This window comes from Enoplosus armatus, chromosome 10 (genome assembly GCF_043641665.1).
Source record: "Enoplosus armatus isolate fEnoArm2 chromosome 10, fEnoArm2.hap1, whole genome shotgun sequence".
Lineage (NCBI taxonomy): Eukaryota > Metazoa > Chordata > Actinopteri > Centrarchiformes > Enoplosidae > Enoplosus > Enoplosus armatus.
The window spans coordinates 1,680,754-1,707,438 of NC_092189.1; the positions used below are offsets into that span (position 1 = coordinate 1,680,754).

The 26,685-nt window shown below is 42.1% G+C and overlaps 1 protein-coding gene across 2 annotated transcripts; it reads right to left on the bottom strand.

Moving 5' to 3' along the window:
- Positions 1-1,687: 1,687 nt before the first annotated feature.
- Positions 1,688-26,445, bottom strand: csnk1a1 (casein kinase 1, alpha 1). 2 transcript variants are annotated; one of them, XM_070912870.1, is made up of 10 exons: positions 25,705-26,445; positions 25,275-25,381; positions 19,368-19,494; positions 18,624-18,722; positions 9,443-9,582; positions 8,992-9,070; positions 8,546-8,620; positions 8,350-8,456; positions 7,624-7,772; positions 1,688-2,528 (listed from the first exon to the last, which is right to left on the bottom strand). In XM_070912870.1, exons 1-10 carry the CDS (start codon positions 25,825-25,827, stop codon positions 2,521-2,523), a joined length of 1,014 nt encoding a protein of 337 aa, XP_070768971.1. In that variant the 5' UTR covers positions 25,828-26,445; the 3' UTR covers positions 1,688-2,520. The 2 variants fall into 2 exon arrangements, with proteins under 2 accessions (XP_070768971.1, XP_070768970.1); XM_070912869.1 differs by lacking the exon at positions 1,688-2,528 and adding an exon at positions 12,935-13,018 and having other exon boundaries at positions 7,619-7,772.
- Between the last annotated feature and the right edge of the window lie 240 nt (positions 26,446-26,685).

Here is a 26,685-nt window from a genome sequence, read left to right on the forward strand (position 1 = left end):
TTATGGTTGAACGTGGGCACATTGCCAGGGGGACTGTGATTTATAAAGTGAACACCGCCTGCAGGTGTGTGTGTGTGTGTGTACGCAGGGTTTTAGTATGGATCCTAGATGACAGCCGACGCACTGCAAAAAACGTTCTGGGTGAAACTCTCTGCTCTGTCGTTTCTGTTCCACGTGTACAAACATTCAGCATGAAGAGACAGCAGCAGTTGTTTGGGTCACAGAGGTGCACTGAATGGATGAAGGACCGGGGGCAAACACCCGCACACGTCGCACCCCTACAGGAGACTCGTATTTGTCGACACTTCATGGCTCGAAATGAAACGAGTGGGAGACCAAGTGAGTATTTGGAGCAGCAGGACAGTGTGTGTGTGTGTGGGATTGAGTCAAAATAAACTACAGTGTGTGTGTGTGTGTTCATGGTGATGAAGGAACATGTCACCCAGTGCAGCTCGTTGATGTGATGAAAAAGATACATCAGGCACACGCAATACTCGAAAAGCAGTCCGCACATGGGATCAGTATCCTGCGATACCTTTGGATGGATGAACATGATCTACTGGGGGTCGTTAATGATTAACTGACCAAATCGTCAATTGAGATCATCGACATATTATCTATCGACATCGTGGGGTGCGGGTTAGGGTTAGGGCGCTTCCCATTGAAGAGCTGCACTTCATCGGAGACGAAGAAGCCCAAACGTCTGCGTGGACAATAAGCCACACAAAGAGGTGAGACTTATGGCTCATCTGCAACAATGTAGCCTTGGACAGGTAGAATCTGGCTGCCTTTTGTATCGATTGCGCAAAACCCACTGAGCTTGAATCCCTTTCTGATGCAGTAACCATCATTTCAAATAACCTTTACTCTCATTTTGACTTTCTCAAAATTAAAAAACAAATAAATAAATAAGTAAATACAACCTTCCTCCTCTTACCTGGCCCTAACACTCTTTCGCAGGGTGGAGCTTCTTACCTTGACGGCACGTTTCAGTTCACCTAAACTGAAAACTCCGGCACACTCACAGACTCTTCAAATAACAGCGTAAAACACGAGAGGAAGAGCAGAGGGCCGTCTAAATCCATCCCGTGTACTGTGCAGCAGCAGCAGCAGCAGCAACGTCGAGTTTGCAAAGCGGAAGTGGAGGAGGATTCCGACTGAAATAGCCACCCACTTCACCACATTCACGGGGCGGCCATTTTCCCCCTCAGACGTCGTGCCGCTGTGTTCCAGATTGCGAGTATTATAATTGTAGGGAATCTAGTATCATTTCACCGCCTCCCGATTGATCAGCAAACTGAAGAGACAATGAGTGATTGTGTAGATGCAGTCCCCCACTCCCCCCCTCACAGGATTTTGAGAGACTGTGTTGGGCGGACCTTGGACCCTGTGGAGGCGGGCGGGCACAATCTTGTGCACTTACGTTAGCTAGCTAGATCGAACGTTCCATACGAGTGTGTTGGCGGCAGGTGAACAGGAACCAAACACACAGCAGCACTGGAAGAGGACTTTGGAGTTTACACAGCTTATGCATAGGGGTGGGGGTGGGGTGGGGGGGTTGTTTAGACTTCTTGTAGCCATTTGACCTGAAAAGACTCACACAGAATCATTCATGACTGCTGCCTCACATTTTCTTTGGCGGCCGTTTCCATTGTGCAGGTGACTGATAATGACTTGTGCTTGGAGGTCTGAGTTATGTCATGTTTTTATTGGTATTTTTGGAGAAGACCATAGGTTTTACAACAGATTTAATAATAATAATAATAATTCAGAGCTCTAAAGAGAGAGGGAGAGAGCCAGAGTATCATTCTACCATTGACTGTTGCCATCAGCTGCGTATATTGTCAACAGGCAAACTCCTAATCACCATAGGAAAAAAAAAAAAAAAAAAAAAAAAAAAAGAAAACAAGAAAAAAAAAAAATCCAACATTTTTGATTTTTTTTTTTAGTAAATAACATCCAGGGTTGCATCATTCAATTATTTCAGAAACAAAAAAAGGGAGAACAGTTTTCAGGTTTACATGTTTTAACATTTGCTTGGTAAAAGGAGGGAGTGAAATAATGAAGGAGTGAAACGGGGAAGAGATGCTTTGAGATGTTTCCACTGGGAGAGAAAAACAGAGGGTCAGCTGACTATCTTCTTAACTTCAGTTTCCAAAGAAACCTTACAAAAAGTCAACACTGAAAGGAGGACAGAGACAGGGGCGGGGGGGAGGGAGGTGGGTGTGTGTGTGTGTGTGTGTCAGGGGTGGGGGGGCAGGGGGCTACAGCCTCCACATCCAAAAAACCTGCTTTTTCATTCTTCTTTTCTTTCGGAGTGCAGAGTTTTATTATATATACATATGAATATATAGATAACACAGCTGACAAAGGCGTGTGTAAAATCTATACATTTCCATTACATAGATAGTTATTATGGAAGGAGAGACACAGACTTTCTGTTTGTCGCTTGTCCAGGAAGAGAGACTTGTTGGTCCTGGTCGCCAACGCTTCTGCAGCTCTGCTCTGGGCAGAGACCACTCAGAAACCTACAGACACACAGACAGAAACACAGGCAGCGTCATTACCACGGCGTTCACCAGCGCTCACAAGCCCACAGACTCAAGCAGCCACACCGGCAGGTTAGCGTCCTGAAAGCAGGAGGTCAAGCAGTGCAGAGGAGGAAGGGTCTCCCCTTAAGGGGTGCAGGGGAAAACTGTCTGGCTGATTGAAACGCGCCTGCAGAAAGTTATATTCCAGTTGAATAAAGCCTCTTCACAGATTTTCTTGAGATCGCAGATTTTTTTTTTTTCCTCCCGAGACAACATCAAGTTGCAATGCATGTTTCAGTCAAGCCACATTACTTAAACCCAGAAGGAACAGAAAGGTCCCTGGAAATGCACCACAGGATGAAGGCAGATACATAAAAAGAAGTTTTCCTGTTTTTCCACAGTGCAATTTTGTCTGCAAAGAGGGAAACCCTGCGCACAACTGAATGAGACTTAATGCATGTTGACTTCATTAAGTAACCGAGTGATGTGTAGTTACGAGTCTTGTTGCCTTGCACACTGAAAGATGGTCCTAATCACTTCCACACACTGGAGGTGTTCATGCTTTTAACTTACTGCACAACTTTCAGACCCAAAGTGCGGAGCAGCAGAAACAAAATGTTCCACCAGAAGCCACCACAAGCTTCCATCTATAGTATTTCACTCTGTGCAATATAATAAAAAGGTCCAAAGTTACTTAAATTAAAATTGATAAACCAGCGTCAGTAATTCAACACACGTGGCCTTTGCTTTGTCAGTACACAATTTCCATGTTTGCATGTGGATTCACACGACTGGAGGTCGCCAGGTTCTCTGCAACACTGCCAGCTTCACGTGTCCCGCAGCTCAACATAACAGACTCGACAAATGGAACTTTTATTTAAGGGTCACTTTATTGTTTCGTTTCACACTCGATTCTAAACAGAAATAACTTCCATTCCAGCAAATAGGGCGGAGGGTGAAATGGGCCACGTAGAAAACATGTTCTTTGGCCCAAAGAGAGGTTTCCTTGTCATGCGCAGCGTCTCCTGCTATCATGCTGACAGCAAACAAGCAGTTGGCAATTATACCCTCAACCATCTCCACTGCCATAAGAGCACTGAGCTCCACGCTGTTCCGTCTGCACCAGGCCACCAGACGGGGCGGCGTCAAACGCCCAATGAGGGTGGTGTCATCCACGGACTTCAGGAGCGTAACTGATTACTGACGGTGCACGCGCAACAGTGCTGATGGTCCTCGAGTCAGGTGCGTTTCCCCCAGCTTCTCGCGCGCGCGCTACCTCCCGTCAGACAGGAAGCCTGCGATCCACCTGCAGGTGGTGTCAGGCACGCTCGGCTGCTACACAGTCACGGAGCTGAAGTCCCGCGGAGTCCAGGTGCCGGGGGACCAAGCTGAAGGCGTCGTCTATACAAAACAAACTTGACGGGAGACTGTGCGCACTTGTCAGTAAACTCATGAACCCATGCGTACGTACATTTTGGAGACGGTGAACTGAAGCTAGATTGTATGATGATGCCTCTCGCACGTCACTCATTTTCACTTAATATCAAACGTTAAATTACGGATCCAACATTATCCTAAACAAGCAGTGTCATTGTCATATACTGATATAGAAATCAAAGATTACATCAAGCGGCAGAACAGAGCGACAGCAGTGTCTAATAATGTATTTCTAATACTGCACGTCACCAAGTAGGGTTTTAATTGTTGTGTAGTCACCCCACCTGGAGTGGGAGGGCTTTAGGTCTGCGGTATAGTAGCGTTCTGACTCAGACCCCTCCAGACAGAAGCAGAGCCGTTGGCTGAGAAACTGTGTTCAGCTTGTCTAACCAACTTGCTAAACCTGTACTTTGACTCTCTGAACAGGCCCCGTCTCCACTCATAAACCCTTCTTCCTGTCTGCTTTATACCAACACGCACTGGGGTGAGACATGACAACGACAAACCCTGGTTCGTAGCTAAACTCAGTCCTCACAGAAGCTGATGTGAACTCATCCCGACTGTTGGTGGCAGTCCAAGCACGCCTGAAGGTCCTCCGCCGCTTCATTGGTCCACTGCTTTGATGTCCTCGCAACCGGTTTGAAGAGCTATCATTTCTGCCATCATGCAGGCATCAGGTGGACCATGACCTGGTCAGAGTGTCCCAGTGCAGTGCGGGGGGGGACGGCGTATTAGGCACTGTTGGCTGTTGTGTAACAGTGATCCAGAATGTTGTCCCCGTCGGTTTGACTGTCTGTATTTGAGTTCATGGCTGAGATTGCCTTTGTTAAAGCCACAGAGAGAAAATAACTAAGGAGTCCGAGGTTCGTCCGCTCCACACAGTATGTGTGTAACCATGCGCTGCGCCTCCTGGGGAATGTAAACACTGACCACTGATGGGGGGGGGGGTTTGCAGTTGATGAAGAAAGATACCAGATCTTTTTGTTTTTGCCAGGAGGTTCTGTGTTGCGATCCACTCTGAAGTTGGGTTGGAAGCCTGCCAGCTGCAGCACCGAGTCGGGTATCGATCCACACAGCCACGTCGCCGTGAAGCATAAAACGTGAGATGACGTCTGCTTGGCAACGTTGTTTAACTATTATCGGCTGCACCCAGCAGGTAGCTCACTTGGACAATAAAGCTGTAGTTTGGCTTGCTGGGTGGACGTCAGAAGCTTGTGCGCAATGCATCCTGGTACATGTAGGCACTGTCGGCACGGCTCTCTGCAAGCAGGAGAACTCCACCTTCTCTGTCAATATAGCACGCACCAAGGAATGTATTGCTTCAATTGACTACAATTACCATCACTGGGACAAAAGGCTGATTGTGTCTTATCAGCAGAATCAAATTGTGACATCATATCATGTTACCACTTAACGCATTTCTGTCTCAACTAAGCAAGCAGCAGCCACAAAATGGTTATACTTTTATTACATTACAGTTGCATACACACACACACAGTGAAAGTATTGTAATGCACAATAAATGGAACACAGCTCATTGCTGACTATTTCACGATATTGCATTCATTTGCCGTGTCATGATATATATCTCTGAAAATATCCTTGTTAATATCAGGGCAATCAATTTGAACTACACCTGCAAGCCCTACAAAAGAAGTTGGAAGTAGCCTCTGTTTTTCCTGACTACATTATATCTATAACACCATATCTCCAGTAGTGGAGAACAGCTTCTCTGCTGCAACTTCAGTACCGGGGGGGAAGCCATCGTCATCCAAAACGCTGTGCAGGCACAAGCCTTTTGAAATGAGACTGGCTGTGGGGTCGAGTTATTTTCTTCATCTGCCCAGAGTTGGCTGGGAGTTTTGTAAAAGTGCTGCGGTGCGAGTTGGTCAGCTGGTCGTGTTTGTTAGTGCTGGAGGTCAGTGCTCCATTCCACTAAGGTGACCTCGTCTCTGGGTGAAATGTGTACAAAGCATCTGCAAAATGCTTCACTTTCGTCATGCAAAGCTAATTATTAAGCTATTAAATCCAGAACGAGCCCGAAACACCTGATGAACTACAAGATAACTCTAGCGCATGCACACTTGGCTGCATTGCGCCCTCGCGATTGAGCTCCGCTATTTTCATTTAGTCTCAACTTTATTGGCAACGTACCAATTTGTGAACAGTTTCATAAATCATTGAGCTTAAGAATTGCAATTCTTATGCGAATTGCCCCCACATGCTTTGTTAATGTTACATGGGCCTCTTAAAAACTCACTTCACTACGAGATGCCTCTCTTCTAATTAGCTGTCGGAACTTGTGCTTGAACTCTTTCTGAACCAGATTGCGAAGTCAGTACAACGGCGCTTGACAATCATATCGTTTCCCGCGTGACTGCACTTTGGCAGACCTGAGTTCATGTTTGCGACTCATTGGAGTGACCGTGGCAACGTCTGCGTACAGTGACATCACAGGCGTACCCTTTATTCCAGTCCTGAGGGACCAATATTCTTCATGATGTTGTTGTTCGTAATGAGCCACACTTGGGCTGCATTCGAAACCGCCTACTATACTAGCAGTACTTAATGATTTGGCCAAAATGTAGCATGCAGTATGCAAACAAAAGCAAATCTCAAAAGACACCTGCATATTGTACTGCTTTGGGGGGAAAAAAAAAACTTCAGGATGCATTTGACCAATCTACCTCGCATACTGTGTCCCACAATGCAAAGCGCCGGCGGTGGTTTGCCATTAACGTTGCGTAAACGTTCACTTATTTCACCTCAGCGGTCCACCAAAATCTGTTTCTCGACACATTTGAGGCAAGAAACGAGCGACCCAGTTACCGAATCTTCACTCATATTACATCTACAAGGCCTCATTTAAAAGTTTGCAGGGGGGGGGGCAGAAAACCTGCATGATTATTACTTCTGCTTTCCAAAACTGGAAACCGGCTAAGCCTGGCCGGGCATACCGCAAAATCAATCGATTTGACAGTTTCATACTGCATACTGATAAGAAAAGCAGTGTGCTGCATGTACTGCATTTGTCGGTAGTATGTAGCGGGCGGTTGCGGATACAGCCTCTCCATCTGCCTGACACCAGGTGTGGATCATTAATGTTACAGTCAAATAGCAAGGGAAACAAGTGTTAAGTGAGGAGGGAAAAACCAATGAAGAGATTTCAACATTGTCCAGTTTGGAGAGGGAATGTTAATAAAGAGAGACTGCAGAAGAGTCACAGGTGTGTGATCAGAGTGAGTTGGTCAGCGTTAAAGCAGTGTCACAACGGAGAGAGCCCGTTGGCCAGCCCCAACAAAGGAACAGAATAGCACGGCAGCAAAGTTAGTAGTCAAATTCCCCAAGGACGTCTTTGCTTCTGCAAGACAGACCAATTGTGTCAAATTCTTTTGTTTGGGATTTTCTGTTCTTTTAGGGTGCCTCCTCAAACTTATAATGCTGTTTGGCTTCATCATTCCAACTGGAATAATAAACTTTATTTGGTTTTGATTTCCAATTTAGTGTTCTAGTGTTTTGTTTTGTTTTTTAAAAGGGGGCACTGGGGTGAGGGTTAGGGAATAAAACAATATTTAATAGTCCTAAATACAATACTGAATGAATATATGAGCAATTGGTGTCTGTAAAAAACGTCGCTTGGCTGTTTGCTACTAACCTTTCATGTTAGGCTTGGGTTTGTCAGTTTGCTTGCCTGTGGGGGTTTGTGCCTGCTGGCCCTGGCCCCCGGAGGAGGCCCCCTGCTGGGCAGCTTTCTGTTTCAGCATGGTCCAGTCAAATGTGTAGTCATACTGGTGGTTCAGAGTTCTGAAACACACACAAACACATTATTCACAACACAATATTGCCAACAAACAGCTGTTTGAAACAGGTTATGGAAGGACAGAGGGACAAAGACAGCAGGAAAACAACGGCAGAGTGAAAGACGCAAGAGATGGGGGGGGCATAGAAAGACAGGAGAGAAGAGGAGGGTGGAAGAAGAGTAGGAAGATATCGTAATGACATACAAATCAGCCTGCACTTAATGTAGCTTGCTTTGTTCATGTATATATACATTCCAGAGATATATCCAGATTCAGAAGCAGTTTTACTTAACGCTCTACTGTGTTACAGCACAGCAGTATAAACTCAGTGACCAAAAAGAGAAACTCCTCTACTGTTTGTCAAAGTGGTGGATTTAACATGAACTGCACTGCTGTGATTGGTAGCGAAAGTGGTCATTTCAGCCAGCGCAAGTAATGTGGATGTGGAGTGGAGTAACCTATAATGACTGTCCTGCTTTGCAAACTTGTCCTTACGCTCAAGTTAACTTTGTCATAAGTAGTGCACAAGAATGGCCTTTTTTCCCCTAAAGTGTGTCTAAAGTATGTGCGTGTGTGTTTACCTGAAGAGGATGCGGAACAGTTGGCGCAGGTACATGTAGTCTGGAGCCTCCTCAAAGCGCAAACCACGGCAGTAGTTGAGATACATGGCAAACTCTGCTGGGAAACCCTGGGAACACGCATTCATACAATTGAGCTGTGCGGACATTAAAAAGTATGGACAACGTTCACCACTGTCCCGGTTTAGCATGTTCTTACCTTACAGAGGACCTCAACAGGGGTGGACATTTTCTTCTCCGAGATCTTCTCATACTTCTGCTTCTTTGTGGCAGCCTAATAAACATGCAAAAACATTAACAATGCTACTAGCAACATACTGTCTTTTTATACCCTGTATGTGCCACTGCATCTGCATTACTATTTCTGCAGCGTAACGACCGATGTTGGCGCCACAGCTCACCGGTTGCTGTTGTAGTAGCTGGTATTAATGTGAGTGCTTGGTGGCATAAAACTGCAAAATTGCCCTCTGTGCTTCTGACTTAGACATGTCAAGTTACCAAGGCTTTAAAAACTTATATTACTTATAACCATATACTGTAAAACACAACGTGTTTATAATGTGCATTTCGGTGTTGAATAAAATTAACAATAACAAAACAAAAAGCAACACACAGTCAGTCAGATCCACAGTTATAGTTTCATACCTTTAATCCCTGCCACGGCAGACTGGTTCTGTTGAAGTACATCAGCACATAGCCTAGTGACTCCATGTCATCACGGCGACTGCAGACAGCAATAATGTTAGTTACTGAGTACACAAGCAGGGTATCATTGCCCTAAAAAAAAGGAATGTGCAGTGGACATCTCACTTATTACAGTGGTGCAAATTCAAACAGTGAACGGCTTGTTGGACCAGTGTTGGGAAGAGCAGAATAAACTGCAACTTCAACAGATTCCTCTGAAAGCTAAGTCTCAAGTCTTGCTCGAGTTGCTCTGCTCAGCTGAGAAACCAGCTCCCATGTTTTCAAATACCAAGCCCAAACACATTGAATTATTGGCTTGATTACTTTCTCTTAAAAGAAAAAAAAAAGAAAAGAAAATGATTTTCTTTGAAAGTTGTCTTCTTTAAGAATCCAATATTAAATGTGCACAGACCTCTGTTCAATGCCCAGGTGTGCATTGATGGAGGCATAGCGCGCTGTGCCAGTCAGGTTCTTGTCTTCTCTGTAGGGGATGTGCTGTCGTGTTCGGTTGTCTCGGTACTTCTTCGCCAAACCAAAGTCAATAAGGAACAACTGACAGAGAGGGAGAGAACACATGGCGGTTATCCGTCAGTGACACCCCACAGAACAGTGACAATCATCCAAAAGTTCATCAGAAATGAAGACGCAAAACATTACTTCAAGATATTTTCATCATTTTAGAGACAGAACATTAGCTATGACCTGAGTCCTGCTGCAAAACATGAATGTCAAAAAATATTATTGCATCGATTGAGATCCGTGTGACGACATTAACATGTATAGGGGAAAAGTGTCATATCAACAACTACGTCCCTACAAAAAATAAAATAAAATGAAGTCACTTCTCATAACGTACCCTAGCATCATAGTAAAACTAGCTAACTTCCAGATGTGTTCTGTGAAAATGTTTTACCTTAACTTTATTATTGTACAATGAGAGTGCATTGTTTTCTTTCAATCAGTAAGGAATCTTTTAAGATGCTGTACATAACAAAAAAGGAATACAAAATTATCATTCCATTACAACACATTGTTGTCATTAGGCTGTGAGACCACACTGAAAAAAGTGTTTAGTGCAGAGGCTGTGAAAGACGTTATTAAAACACATGATAAGCGGTTCGGCAGTGGAGTACAATTGGAACTGTGCTAATCCATTGAAAGATCGACTGTGAGGTTGCTTAGTTTCGCAATCGACTCAATTCCCTACGACTTACTTGTCTAGTAAAGCTATGCTACCAGGCTATATGTTGGCTTTCCAGAGCCAAAAATGCAATCGTATAGGCTCTGGGGCCAGTGGCAAGACTTTATGTTCCAGCGTGACAGGCTGAGGGCTTTGCCTTCATGTTCATGTTCATGTTCATGTTGTGTCCTTCCTCAATAGTAAAGACAAGTCCTGTTGGCCCATATCCCATAGCTAGTCAATGTTTGCCAAGGCAGTCACTGTGAAAAGCAACGTGTTACTGGTGTAAATAAAAGTCCTGAGAACACACCTCTGCAGTGGAAGTCTGACAGTTCAGCCAGTGCAATCTCATTTTAAGATGAATGTCACACACACGCCACCTTCCAGGTTTTATGCTGTTCAGACTGCCGCTATTAAAACACAGCAGTTCTTAGTCAATATAAAAAAAAAGGCCCATTTAGTGATTGTTTTCATCCTCTTCAACCCATATGAAGATACGATCACACAAGTGTTCTATTTTATGACTGTCCGTCATACAAGAGTCCTAAATCATTTTAATAGTATATGCCATGCTTGCAAATGCAAACAGTGTAAATGAACATCTACAAAGTGTTCTACATTAAAGTCTTTTCATACAAACCTCAACACCAGGACTTCTTTACTGCCATTAAGTTAAAAGAACAACTATTGATGCGACATCCTAAACTGGAGCGGAAAACAGTAAAGCCCGACATCAAAACAAAAACTGATTTACAACCCTAACAGGTACTGTCAAAAGGGAACGCAACCAGAAGTGAGACTGAAAGTCCCCTATCCCCAAACTATAAGCTTTATTAAAAACAAACCCTATTGAAAAAGTGTTTCACACACTGAAGCTACCACAACATGCAAAGCACAATACTTTGGACAATATATGGAAATTCCTTGTCCATTGTATAACATGCTACGACCAAATGTGACCACACCAGACAATCTGGAATAGCAGCTTACACATGTTGTGTCTTGACATTTTGGTAAATTCAAACTCCAGGTGTGAATAGGCTGCATTTCTGAGATTTTAGGTGCTCTTCCTCCCCAGTACACCTGAAGTACATCACCGTACTGGCCGGTATTGTCTTAATGATTACTTATTATGCAAGCGTCTTCAGGATCAGGACCTATCTGCTTTTTAAATGTACACTTGCAGTTAATTTCAAGCCCTGAGTGGAGTTAAGCTTTCTAGTTTGTGTAATTTTGGCTTGCTTATATGTATTTGCAGTGCTGTCAATGGGTACGGTCATTGGCACAATTTCAACAACTCATCATGCACAACACCAATAAAAATTCAAATAACAACTAATTTAAAAACTGAGAATCCAGTTAACACTTACACAAATTGAAACAAATGCAAAAATCAATCAATCAAAAAAATAAAAACCCTAATAAATCCATGTTTGGACAGCAGAAGCACAAGCAGCAGCAGCCAATGGGAGGCCAATTCCTGGTAAAGCTTGTGATATTTACATTGGCCTGAGAATAGTAGGAACCTTCGGGAGGAAAATATTGTGGCTCAATGAATTTAAGTGTGGTCTAATTTTCCATGTGTCTCAAAGTTAAGCTGAGCTGGACAAAGAATTGTTAAGGACCGTATTCTTTTTCACAAATGAAATGTCTCACAGTAGCCACTCTTAAAATCACTTTAACAAGGGCATTTTCACATGAAGCAGATGAGCAGTTCAAATTGTGCCTTAGTTTAGGTGGGCTGGCAGTGATTACATGAAAGTTTTTTTACAACTTTACTCAGATTTTGATGAAGCAGCTTCACAGCGGCGAAGCTTCCCTTTGTATTTTAGTGAGTGACTCGACACCTAAACTGACCTGATTCCTTTTACTTGGTTGTGTAACTGTAAATGACATCCACTTTCTCAATCAAAGATTACGTTTCATTTAATGTTACAGACAAAACGCCGTCTTCCAATGCCTCTTTTGAATTGTTCCCACACAAGGATACAGGTGAGGAACTATCCTGCCACCGGATATTAGAATGTGAGCCATACGCCTTTACACCCATGACAGGCATTTTAAAAATAATTGTTTTAGTGTTGTTTGTTAGTTTGCTATTACCTACTAAATCATATTCTATTTTTTTCTGATCTAATTTGCAGCTTTCAGCTCAGACGGAATCTCTTGAAAGGAGTCATGCAAATAGATATAAATAATAAAATATATACATTTTATATATAACGTGTTGTACTGTCTACGTGATACTATTATTTTATCCGTTTTCTATATGTTGCATAATAACATTCTCTTAGTCAGCTAGCTTCTAATGATATATGGATCAGGTTAAATCAAGTTCAATATTGCCTTAGATCAGGTTTGATTTTAGTTTAATATGAATCATTGCATTGAATAAATACTTTCACTATTCTCAGGCCAAACATCACATTAGATAGAGACAGGAAGTGGCTTTTGATGTAGGTAAGAAGCCATTTAAGCACGATTAGAGGGACTGGGACCCAAATAGAGACAATAGCTAATCCCTAGGCAACGCTGATGGAAAGTCTGCTTTGCTCTCCCACTGTTAATGAAGTGCACACTGGGTGGAGGAGTACATAACATTGGGCATTATGAGTGCAAGATGGGTGCTGGTGGTCTGATTCACTTTAAACCAGTGTAGTTAGGTATGATTGCAAAGCGACAACTGCTGTTGTGAGGCAGCTGGTGTTGTGGTAAAGGTCACACCTGGTTTAATCCTGAGAAAGATGGGTCCTGAGAAGAGCTAACAGCCAAGCTTCTTTTCCTCTTCCCCACTGACGAGTCTAAACACTAGGGCAGACAGTAGAGGGGCAGGGGTCAAAATCACACAGCCTCTATCCACCTTCAGTCACAGTTAGCATGAGTACAACAGGCACTTCTGGTTGCACCCACATGGTTTGCTCCCTTTGATACAACTAACAGTGTCCCGTACAGCTAGGATGGGCACCTCCTTCTGTACATCCAAGGCTGGACCTACACAGGCAAAAAAATCCACTTTCAATCTTTGTGGTACAGATATGATCATTCTGGCCATCAGTCGAGAAGGAACCACATGACTGTGGTTTTCTTCTGTCAGGACAACCATGGAAAGATCAACCCTGTACAACAAGAAGCCAAAAGTGTCTCTGGAGACGTGGAGATGTTGAAATTTCAATATCGTGTCTGACAGTGACAATAAAGGCCAGTGCAGACAGGCAACACCATGGCTCAGAAAAGACCTGGGGGAGACAGGGATTTGGGCAGCAGATGGTAAAGAGCCCATGGTTGTCCATCCTCCAAAACAAAGAATGCATATAAATATCTGACAAAGACAGCTTTACCAGGCGCCTGAAGAGTGTTTGCCATAAGTTGATATGATTTTAACCAGTTTGTTCACAGGCCAGCACTAACTCTCTTGATTACACGAAAAACTTAAAATCATAGGCAACGAAACAAGAGGCAGACAATGGGTTAAATCTGTACTAGAGTTGGGTTAGTATTGGAGAAAGAAAAAAAAAAAAAAAGACTATTAATTGACTATCTTACACTGGCTATGATCTGTATCACATTAAGACGCCATCTGACGTACTGTAGCCTTACCAAAGTTGAACTCAAAACAGTCTGTCTTAGCTGGGAAATAATGTGCTGGTTTATTGCAGAGCTTGTTAGCATTTTAGAAACCAACTAATTAAAAATATACACACACACACACACACACACACACACACACACACTCATGTACTGGAGCACAAATTACTACTACAAGTACCTGTGTAGTTACACAGACTATGAAAGAATGGTACCCAGATAGCAGCAGTCCCAGCATCAGGACAAAGTCCCTACAAAGACAAGCTTGTGTCCTGCATTTGTCTTCCAAAACGAAACATGTAGGTTCCAGCACTGCTCTGGGGCCTGATCCCAGAACAATATTTACAAAATTATATTGTTAACTTTGCTAAAACATGGACTAATGTATTGAGACCCATTTTACAAAGCAAGCATGTGAGACCAGCTGAGCTACTACTCAGCCCTAGCCTAACCTAAGCCAGGGGCGTACATGATGCAAATCACTACAAAAGTATGTGTTGCCGTTATGGTAACAAAAAAATCAGGAGCAGAGAGAGTATGTAAGATAACATGAGCTGCCCAACAATATATTTTCTAAAGCAAAAATGTACAAAAACTCACATCTTGCTTGCCACTTGTCTGCCATGCTAACATTTGAAGGTAAAGACAGCAGTGTGCTCACTACAAATCAAAGCATCAACTGCAAGTGCCTGCTGAATATAAAATATTTAACCACCACACAGTTGAGAGGCAACACTGGGCAATAAGATACAGAGCAGCATTATTTTTCCCCCAATATCAGCGCTGGTACTCTTTAAATGCTGATGCTAATTAGCGTTGTAAAAATATATTGCTGCACAATTTTTCATAATACAAAAAGCATTGACGCACATTGTTTAACTTGTTTAACTTATTTAAGAGTCCACATTTGCATTTCACACAGAGACAGCGAGAAAAATGACTATTACCATGAAATCAATGGTAAAGTAAAAAAAAATTATTTGCACATTTTATGTCCAAGAAGGAATAAAGAAATGCTGTCCAATTTACTTTGCGAAAAGTTTTGTGAGTCTATCATACGTTGAGCCCTGTATTGTTTATCAAACCAAACCATGAGCGGACTTTTACCGTTACGTCCTTAGTGCTATTAAGCATTCCTGCAAAATACCTCAACACACAGAGCGACACGCGTCAACCGAGCCATACAGTCATATTCTGGTTTCTTCAGCCGAGAGTGATCATCTACATTTGCTTCATACACAACATACTGAACACACAGTTCTGCTCCCTCTACATTTAGTACTGGCAGAACGTTCCCACAGGTAAAACCTTTTGCAACAAAAGACACACCACATGTGGCTTCAATGCCTACAATATGCATAGACAGAACTAATGCCATCCAACACGCCATGCCCTGCAACTGCACAAAACTGTCATGTGATTGCGGGACGCATTTTTCTCTGTTTGCTTCAGCAGTTGAACTGGTTTCATTACAACTATGTTTATTCCGTGTTTCAAGAAATTCATGTCCCACACTATATAGTGATTATCTGGTATCTGGCATGGACATCAATAAATACGGCAGAAAATGTCTTTGAGTACGCAGATACTCGAGCTGCAACAGTTCCTCATCCAGTGATCAGTTTATCTCGAGAGATTAAATGCAGCCTAACATTGTGGTATGTCAGATCTTTGTGGCATACCCATGCTTGTAAGTTGTCCCCATCTAAAATCTGAGCAGACGTACAGACGGGGGGGACAAATAAGAGGAAAAACCTGAATAAAAGAGTAAACATAAGAAATGCAGATGCGTCCGTGCACCACGGCTCACTGAATGCTTTGGTGGGTGTGAAAATTAGATGTGAATAAAATGCTGCGGCCTTTACAGTGACCAGATCCCAACCCAATTGTACACCTATGAGAAGATTACAGACCATTGTGTAAGACAATGCTCTCCACCACCATCTCCATAAGACCAAATTATACAATATAAACTTTCATCTTCAAATCTATATCGTGATGTCTGTGACTGTCTCTGATGCTGTATGTCATTTTGTTATGTCTGGCTATGGTTGTTGTTCTTTCTAACTTCTGGTCTCCCTTGCAAAAGGTATCTTAAATAAAAAAAGGTGACATATATAAATGAGGGACTAGCTTGTGGAGGAGTGGTGTTCATCCTTCCACAAAGGAGCTGAAGGCGTGTGGTGGCCTGACTTCATACTATGAATCGTCATGTTGGCTTTTCCTTTCATTTGTCACCCATCTGTACATCGCCTGTTCTACGGTACAAAGTGAATATGCTGACTGTCACTGAGGGCCCTGACAACACCAAGCAGTCCTCAGAAAAAACTCCCGCCAACAATAGCTGAGTGAACAAATGCTTGCATCAGTTCTTCACTTGAACACACAGCGAGGACCCCAGTTAGTAGCCAGTCATGCTTGTATATTCTGCGTCTGAGTGGGAGAGACGACAGCTGCAGTATTTTAAGACCAAGCATTATGACTTGTGTTTAAACTTCCGAGTTGCATACAGTAAGCACAATTTGCTTTAAGATGGACCAATTCTTCTGCTTCATGGTATACAGTGGTACCACTGTAGAGTAGGTAAAAACAGCTGTAAAGTGACCCCATCTGTCAAATTCATTATTTTGCCAAGATGTTTCCCATTGATTCTAGAATGGAATAATCCATCAAACAATTCTCTTCAAACAATTTCAATTGCATTTAAAATATTCCATATTAGCCTGAAGCGTTCCTGTCAATAAACGTTTGTCTGTAAGGTTTGTCTGCAACAAACAAAGAGCGCTAGGCTGCAGTGTCAGGGGCGGAAGGCTGGCTGCAGCAATGCTGTCACATGCTACATCAGTGAGCAGGGAAACATCAATGGAGGCTGGGCTGTGGTTGCACACCATTCCTTTTGGAAGCTGGTAAAATATACATCCCGTGCTTTAACTTAACCAAACGTTGCCTGTCTGCAAGGGCTCAATAATAATGGGCACAGAATATTCCATTTTAAATTTCAGGCAACTTCAGCAATATACACCTCTGACCAGACGCAAACAAATGACATCACAAGGAGAAAAAATTGCTTGAATGTTTTTGTTGTGTGGGTAGCTAGAAAACTAGCATCAGTGTCCAGCATGCAAAATCAGTTCTTCAGCCCAATACACAGAAGCTGGGCTGCACCAAACCGCAACCTTTAAGTTACATCAAGAATCATCTTTATAATGAAGGGGTTTATATAACTTAAGGAACACTTGTTTGTAACTAGGGTCTTAATTTGATCATTTTGGCCTTTCCTATAGATATTTTGTTGCAGAGAGTTTATCTTTTTCCTTTTGTATTGGCATATTAGTGGATGGTGAACATTTGGAGAACAATTTGATCATCAATTTGACAGGCTTAAAAGGGTCAGTTCACTAAAAAAGTTTGTCAGTAGTTAAAATACCCTTTTCAAATCTAAAAATAAAAATGACACAATGTAACACACTGAACTTGTATGTCTACCTGGTTTCATCATTATATAACAGCTGTGTGTCAGCCTTTACGAAACATGATGTAGAATGGGAAGCTGCTGCGAGTATTATATTGTAACATATATAGCATATCATAGCATTTGATGAAAGTTTATACACCACGCTGGTAACTCTTCTAACTCGTCACCAAGATCTTCATTGGGCCCCGCAGCAGAAGTTCAAGGTAAGCCAGTCAAGACTTCTTAAGTTATATTGTTAAAATGATTCCTAACAAAGTTACTGTTATTTGTCATGTCATTTATGTCACGTAAATGCTGTATGGTATACCGGTATTCTGCGCAGGAATCATTTTCAACTTTATCAATTTAAAAGCTTGGCTTAACGTTATGCGCCTAGCTGATCTTGGATTGGAGTCCTGGTGAAGGTGCTAGGGGTGAGCCTCTTATTTACTTTTTTCTATTCTATTAATATAATAACTACGACACATTTAGTCTCGGTAGATGGCCTCTAGGGTTCCTGTAATTCTGAAAAATGAGAACTTTGCTGCGTGTCAGTTTGGCTATCTGGGATGTGAAACCTTTGAAGCTCAATATCTCCAAACCACTACGGATGCACGTAGAACCTTATAGTTCCAAGGTCACATGTGATTTCTACTGATAACTGGCGAACCAGGGGTCTTGTAACTGTCATGCACATCTGTTCTTTAAGATTTACATGTGGGCGTGCATGAATACACTTTGATGTTGTTAAAAAAAATGATATGGTAATGACATTTGTTAACCGTAACATGTTTTCATATTGATCAATATTAATACTTAACGATGTAAACATTGATAATGCTGATGTTTTAAATAAAACCTGACTTTGGGTGACACAAGATAAATTAGCATTACTTTGTACTATTATTTAACGGTGCAAACGTATTTCAAACTCGGGATTTCAGGATATTCTTTCATAGAGTTTGCACCATGAATGCACTCCCCTAATTGCGATAGTTAATGTCCTCGCTCCTTTTTAGATTAGATAACCTTTTTTCAGTATAGGATAATAAGGATGATTGGTTGTTGCCGTGTCGTGACTGCGCAATGTTGCCGTCAGTCAAAAGAAGTGATAAAAGTGCGTCAGCTTTTTCTGAAACAGCAGTGACGGTGGGTCAAGTCATAGCCGTGAAAAGGTTCGTTTATAAGTGTTAAGTATAGACATGGCGTCACCATGGATGATCAACATTTCTAAAGCTAAATTTATAGATCGGCTGGGAATCACTACTGTCGAGTTAACAATGCTATCATGACATAAAGCCGTCTGCCTACAGCTCTATGTAGACCTTCAATAACCCATACTTACAGCATGTATAGGACCTGGACAGGTCTTACCTTGTTACAGTGACGGCCGATGCCCATAAGAAAGTTGTCTGGTTTGATATCTCTGTGGATGAAGTTCTTTGTGTGTACATATTCAATTCTGCTGATCATCTGAAGACGAAAAGAAGGCCAAGGTTAAATATGTAACAAAAGTTGTTTACCGTGCTCCCAATTCTCCTTGTGACATACTGAAATGTGTTTACATTTTAATGAAAGTGGTTTCATCAGTTCAACTTGCAAACAAACAGCTTCTCCTGTCCAGTGATGTCAGATAGATGAGTTCACACAAGACATTCCCAAATATAGGCAATTTGGAGTCATCAATAGACTTTTTTCCACAGAGGACACTTTGATGCGTTATAGCAGGAAAACCACAAGTTTAATTAACAACATTGATTGAAATATCCCAGTAAGCCAAGGCAATGTAGCAACATACACAACATCACGGTCAACACAACCCTTATTAATGTTATTAGTTACAACTGTGCTGCTTTTCCTGCTATGACAAAGTCAAAATGTCTGCTGTGAAAAAAGCCTATTCACCAGACCAGCATGTCTTTGGACTGTGGGAGGAGTATCCACTGGAAACCCAAGCAGAGCATGCATACTCTACACAGACAGACAAAAGCTAGCAGGTTGGAACCGGGACCTTCTTGCTGAGAGGAGGCACCGCCCTACTACTTTGCTTAAACTATGTTCCTCGGGCACGTTCCCTGCTTCAGGGGGTTGAATGAAGGGTGTGTAAGTGTTAGCTACCTGGTCTGCCAGCATAAGGACAGTCTTCATGGTGAAGCGGCGAGAGCAGAAGTTGAACAGGTCCTCCAGACTGGGTCCAAGCAGGTCCATGACTAGGACATTGTAGTCCTTCTCTTGGCCATACCACCTGGTGACACAATAGTGATATTATGAAGGTGGGTCAGCGCAAGTCTGAATCAATCACAGCGCATTGCCTGAGCAGGTTTCTTGGGTGGAACATAGATCTGACACTGGTCAGCTTCCTTATGAGAGCTACAAGTCACAGAGCAGATAACGTATGAAAGACAAATGTCAGGAGTCAACCAAATTATAGTACTATCCTTGACTTGAAATGACTATACAGTATGTAACATGTAAAGCAGTGAATCGTCAAAACCAACTTTGACTGGTTTATTACTGAACCCATCACAACGCAGCGCCACAAGTAACACACCAAACTGTAATATTAAATATAATAACAAAATAATAATAAATATCACTTATTTACCTATATAGCACTTTTTAAAAACACACAGATGCAAAGTGCTTCACGCATGGGATAAAACACACACACGCACATTTTATTGTGCATTGCAACAGGCCTCCTATGAACAAGTGGAGTGAACGTTGTGATCAGACTGCCCCAAAAGTGGTAGTGCATGGGACATGTGGCTGTTCTAAAACAAATCAATTGTCCTAGCGTCTCCGGAGGGACAGGTTTAACAGTCAATCATTTAACAGAGAGTGGGACGGATTACAGTGTTCAGTGATTAGAATCTGTTCATAATAAAAAGATACTAAAAATGTAATATCAATGCCTATTTCTATTGATTCTATCTTCATCAGATATGCTGCCATGCTTCCTTTGTCCTTTGACAATAAACTATGTACACACACACACACCCCCACACCCCCCCCATCACTGGAACGGCAGCCCCACCTCCTCACACTCACTATCTTGCTTCGCAGGCTGTAAGCTAGTTTGCTGCTAGCTGCAGAGCCTTAGCTCTGTGTGGAAATACTTCAGCTGAGGAGGTGGGCAAACTCAAAAGATAGAAGCAAGCCTCGAAGCAAACATAGTACAGAGCAGTACCAACAGACGTTGCAAACAACAAATTTAGCACATTTCAACAACACGCGTTTTTATTAAACGGATAATTACAACATTCGGTTGAGTCGGGCTGCTATGTTGTTTCATAGTTGTAAGGAGTGAAATGGAAATACAAACCAGTAACTTCCCCTTTAAAGCCTTTTTGCTTGCATGCCATTGTTGGCCATTCTAGTATTTTCTAGTCTACAATTTAATGTGCTTCAAGCTGTCATAATGAAAACAGTGTATTTTTTTTTTTAATTCCGGGTAAGACTAGCCATTACTGGTGATTTGGCCATAATTTCTTTTTACTTTTTTAACTGTAAGCACAAAAATCTCTCAAGCCTGAGAAATGTCACAAGCTATTCATGGAGACACTGTACACTTTATAACAACAAAGACAGTCCATTTTCTCAGATTAATAAAAGTGTTATTAGTTGGCAAAGTGCACAACACTTGCGCATGTGCTCCAATTCAATTACTGGTGCATGGCCCTTGCAGTGTTTCCCCATATGCATGATTTTGATTAGCACAGCTGCTATATAAAACCTCCCTTTAATCTCACTTTAAACAGGCAGAGTCCGGGACAAGCGAGAATTATAAATCCAACACCCCCAGACACTGCCGCCGCTTAGCAGTCTGTTATTGGTTGGCCTCAACAAAGGCTCAGCTGCCCATCTCGCTATCCATCTACCTCCATATTACAGTGACGTTCAGCTCGAAAGGTAGGCAAAGGTACCCTGGACAGGTCGCCAGTCAATCACAGGGCTAACACATACAGACAGACAACCATTTATGCTCACAGTCACACCTACCAGCCATTTTAGAGTCGTCAATTAACCTAACCCGCATGTCTTCGGATTGTGGGAGGAAGCCGGAGTACCGACGCAGGCAAGGGGAGAATATGCAAACTCCACACAAAAAGGGTGTGAACCCAGAACCCTGTACTTTCAGGCGACAGTGCTAACCACTGCACCACCGTGTTGCCACTCATTATCTGAGAGTCGTATTTTTTTTTCAATTCCACACGATACCAACTCAAACACACTGAAAGCGATGATCAATTTGCGGTCAAAATGTTGGGTTTTCTGTCATGATTTGATTAGCTAACTAAACTTCTTTGTATTGTGGAAACAGTTATTAGTGTTTACTACTGCAGCAATTACACTAACTAACCTAACTAACATCAGGGAGGTCAATAATCTACACCAGTCTCCTACAAGCATGACTTTTCCTGTCATGATTGTTGTATTGGGGGAGAGAGATTTTGATTTTACATGATTTGATTCAACCTTATTTGTATCATCTGTTCAATAAAATGTTATATTTTGATATGCCTTGTAGCATTTTATTAAACATAATTCGACACCTATAACTGTGTACAAATGTGTGTCTAAAGCCCAGATGCACCAAATATCTTCTGCCGCTGCTGGCAAAAATCCTAACACTGTTGTGCTATAACCATACAGAGACACAAGCTGAAAGGCAAAGCCTACCCTTACTCAAACATGGTAAATATCTTCAATCTAAAATATCCAAGGCTGGTGATGTGTGGGGAATGGGAAGTTCAGCTATACTTGCACACTTAGCCAACACTGATTTATAAAAAGGTGCATTACACCATGAAAAGGACCAGAGTTCTTTCAACTTTTCAAATTTTAGTTCACCATTGATCCCGGTTCCTTAAACTGCATAAAAGGGTTGAGTCAGTGTGAAAAAAGAGAGAGCAAGAATGGGGAAACTACAGAAACTATGATCGGTGGTGCAAAAAGGTAAGCCAGGTTGTATTAAGAGTGGAGGAGGGGCAGCAGGACCAGCAGGTTAGACAGGCTCTAACAAGGCTTTGCGGCAACATGAAACCAGTATTACCAGTGCAAAGATTCAATGAACAGTTCCTGCTTGCATTACAGTAAAAGGTGGAAACGCTTTGCTTCAAAAACCAACTGAAAAAGTGTTGTGTGGGCCAATGTGCTCACCAAATGTCACGCAGAGGCCACAAACATAAGTTATTGTTATTAACACTGCCCCCCACTAGTTTTACAGCCCATTACTCCAACTCACTTCCTGGTGCCTACAACAAGTCTTTTAAGTTGCTGGCAATAGGACTCTACAGTGGCCATGTGGTGCACACAAAAATGCACAACTGGCATCCAACCCACGTGTGATTATATCCATGACAGGGGTTACCTTACACAGCAGGTGTAATGTGTAAAGAAGGTGTATGTGTGTGTTCAGAGTTCAGGTTTCAACCAAGTCATCATGCCTTAGTGGCTGCACAGTCATTGTCTCTATTCAGCCATGTGCCAGCTGTACTGTGTACTGAATATGGCCACACATGTTAGCCACATATAGAATGGGGAGGCAAATCTACACCAGCCAAACGTTGGTATTTTCTGTCTGTTTCTCTGTCTCTGTGAGCCATTTACCATGTACACATGCAGCTAATTCTTCCTAATCCTTCCAACAACAAGACAATATAGAGCAATATTAAATAGGTTGTCAGAAATGTAAAATGCACTATTCTAGAGTTTCTAACACACTGAAAGCTTATTCAAATCAAGCAGAACTGTACAGCCTTTGCAGTCTTACATTGACGTAGGGCGGTATGGCCTAAAATTTATAATCACAGTATAATTTGAAGAACGGACAGTAACATATATCACGATATACCCGTTTTTCCTTAAAATTTCAATATAAATGCTTTTGAAGCAGTAAAGCACTGGTATGGCAAGTGCATGGCAGCTATTACTGTACTTACTAACTTTATTACTAGGACATATTTCACATAGTAAAGCCCTTCCTATCAACTATTCGAGAAGGAACCATGTCCTTACACAAGTACTCAGTGATGGCATTTGTTATGTCGTTTTTTTTCTCTTAAGGACAGCCTTTGGAAAATGCCTGATTTGCAGAGCCAGCTAATTCTTGTCTCATTTGTGGTCTGATCAATTTATTTATCTATATGCTTATAGATGTGATGTACATTTAAGTCACCATATAAACTCATATCATATACCTCATCAAACTGCAAGTCAAAACTTGTTTTAACAAAGTGTTGATAAATAATATTCTGAGTTAAACACATTTTTTCCCCCTGAAGCTATGATGGAAGTAGCCAACGAGTGAGCCATCTCACTTCCTTCTCATCTCTGTTGAGAGTTGCACGTGCGCAGTACGTACAGATCGGATAGCAACAGCGACCGTGGATCTAAGGGCTCTCGCGCTTTCCAGGCAATTCGCTGGCGCAGGCTGATGACAACGAATCCTGCGATGAATCTTGGGACTTTTTTTCCCCCCAAGCAAAAGAGGGCTCTACCGGTCAGCACACTATAGTCCAGATTCATACCATAGGGTAAATTCATACCGGTGTGCTTTCTATATCATTTATACTGTCCACCCCTACATTGACACCTGTATTTTCCCTGAAGCAAATCCCAGTTGTGTGGATTTCTGTAAACTATAAGAGTTGGTTACATCACTTCATCATGAAACAATTAAAGTGTGCATCCCTAATTTTCACATTTTTGCCCCCGTTCATCAACGTCAAAAAAAAACAAACAAATCAAATCCACTGTGATTCAATGCGGTGAAACAATGTATTTTTTTATTGGAGCTGTATATTGTAAATATGGTATATATATTATAGATATGGTAATTTAACACAAAAGGTGCGATAATATATTCAATTCAGGGCACTTTTCATATAGAGCAGGTCTAGCCCATACTCTATATAATGTTACTTACAGAGATAAGGGCACCACACGCGACAGGGCTCGCTCATGGTGAGTATATCAATTCACGGATATTCTCAGTGGACAGCTATGGTTTGTAACAGGTACCTCCGTCATCTTAAGAGCTTCCACTCAAGGGCCGAATAAAAGTAGGAAAGCAAAAGCAACTTTTAGCTTCAGCTAAAGGCCGTAGGACATAACAAGTAAATATTAACATTTTATTAGATTTGTTGTTTGCTAAATGGACTTGCGTTGGTTATGAATGACTTTTGTATATGAGGTTCACTGTACTTCCATTTTGGTACATCAAGAGGCCATTACTGTCTTCCTCAATGGCAGCATGCACACAACATTCTCATTGTATCCAGTAAATAAACAAGTAAATATTACACCACAGGCTCCACATGTGTGCTGCACTGCATCACTTTCACACGCCAAGCCATAATTTTAACAACACAATGGTAAACAACATACTATCAATGCTAGTACATAGTGTATACTCTATAGCTGTATACACTGTGGAAGTGAGGCACAGCTTGTGTCTCTCCAACGTTACCGTTAACAGTTACTTGAACACAACAAAACATATTGTACGATCCGTTCCACGGTACAAGGCCACGTAAGGGCTGAAATCACGCGGTGAAAACACGATTCTACCGTGGGGCTTGGATTGTTGTTTTCGCTTCTGTGCGCCGCCGCCATTTTCTAACAGGGTAGAGGAGGACATGTTGGGAGCTAACACAACAAAAGAGGAGCGGCCATTTCCAACCACATAGTTGCTTTTCCTCAACCCTAACAGCTGTTATTCGCGATAAAAGTGCACATCTGGGGCGAAAACGGGACTGATACGAAACAACAGAAGGTGTTAGGTGAAAACACGACGGGATTTTAAAGCGTTCGCGGAAAATATGTCGTTGCTAGAATAGACCAAGTAACGTTAGGCAGATTAGCAGGCCTAATACCAACAAGGTTGCTGCCACTTTAACATCAGGTGTCTTTTTCTCTCGAAGCAAACTTTACGACACCAATATAGACACTGATATATAATAAAAACGTGTCACTATATTGTCGGTAACAACAGCACGACGTGAAAGGTATCACCCTTACCTGATGTGTGGAATCCCGACACCACCTTGTAGGATTTTGTACAGCTTGCTTTCATATAGCAACTGTGGATGTCTGGCTTTCTGTGATTCCAATTTTACAGCTACCTCCTGCAAAAAAAAAAAAGACACACACAAAAAGTAGAATTTATTTTAAAACAGCTCTGATGTCACTGCGCCAGTTACGACAAATCATCTTGGCACACGCCGTAAACTGAATAATGCCAATTAATGCATTGTGTAGCCGCTTTAGCCAAATCAATGTAATAGCTTGATAGCTAAGCTATAGACTTGCCAACTTACAAAAGCTATGTTGCAATCTGCCTCAAATACCTTGACCACCGTAGTGTTCTTGTAGGAACACTGGCTACCAACTTTCCTACAAGAACATAAGCGAATGAAACGTTAGACCATGATGCAGTAAATTAACTTACCTCTCCATTTGTGATGTTGATGGCCAGATATATGTCACCGAAAGATCCCGATCCAATTTTTCTGACAAGCTTGTATTTTCCACCGACTATGAATTCGGCTTTGGAGCCACTGCTGCTCGCCATAATATCCACCAAATGACAATCTCCGCCCGATTCACTTTAGGAAATTCTGTGTGGCAGTCTAGCCCAGTTGTCAGCAGAACACAAGAGTCCTGTATGTCCAGTTGGTGTTGATGAGGGTAACGTTAAGTATGGACTATCTGTTACTCCAAACAATATTATCGAACTAACGTAACAAGCAAGTTAGAAAATAGATTTCTCCTGGTGTTATTCGCTTTATTCATATGCTACCGGCTACAGTGGATCTTTGTTAAAATAAAACCTCCTCACGGAATACCGTGTCTGTATAGAAGTATATACATCAAAAACTAAATCCGAAAAAGCTTACGGCCTTCAACAAACACCTAGCTACCTCGAAGTAGCAGCTAAGTTAGTGAAATCTAACGTTGGCTAACGTTAGCATCGAGCTAACGCTGTCGCAAGAACCGCCGCGGAAAAAAAAAAATGCCCGGACGTCCTCCGTGCTGATGGGCAGAAACTGCCTTTTTAATTACACTTCCGATGGTATTGTTGCTTTTTCACTCAGTCCTTTAAGAGCGTTTTCGGTAAACTTCAAGGGTCGCAGCCGTCTGTACAAAGCGCAACCCACTCACTCCGCCATCTTGTCTTCTCTACCCTTTCTCTCAGCTGGTTTCCGTTGGAGGCGATTAGCTAAGGTTAGATATCTCATGACCCCTTCAGGTACTATCGGAAATAATGGAATCAAGACTCCTGACACATTTGAACGCCGCAACAAAATGATACATAATTGTGACTAGAAGGGAAGTCTTCTCTCTATGATGCCCACAGTGGACCCAATCAATTATGGAGGATTAAAGCTGCAATTATGATAAATAGATAAAACTGAAAAAAAATAGGAAA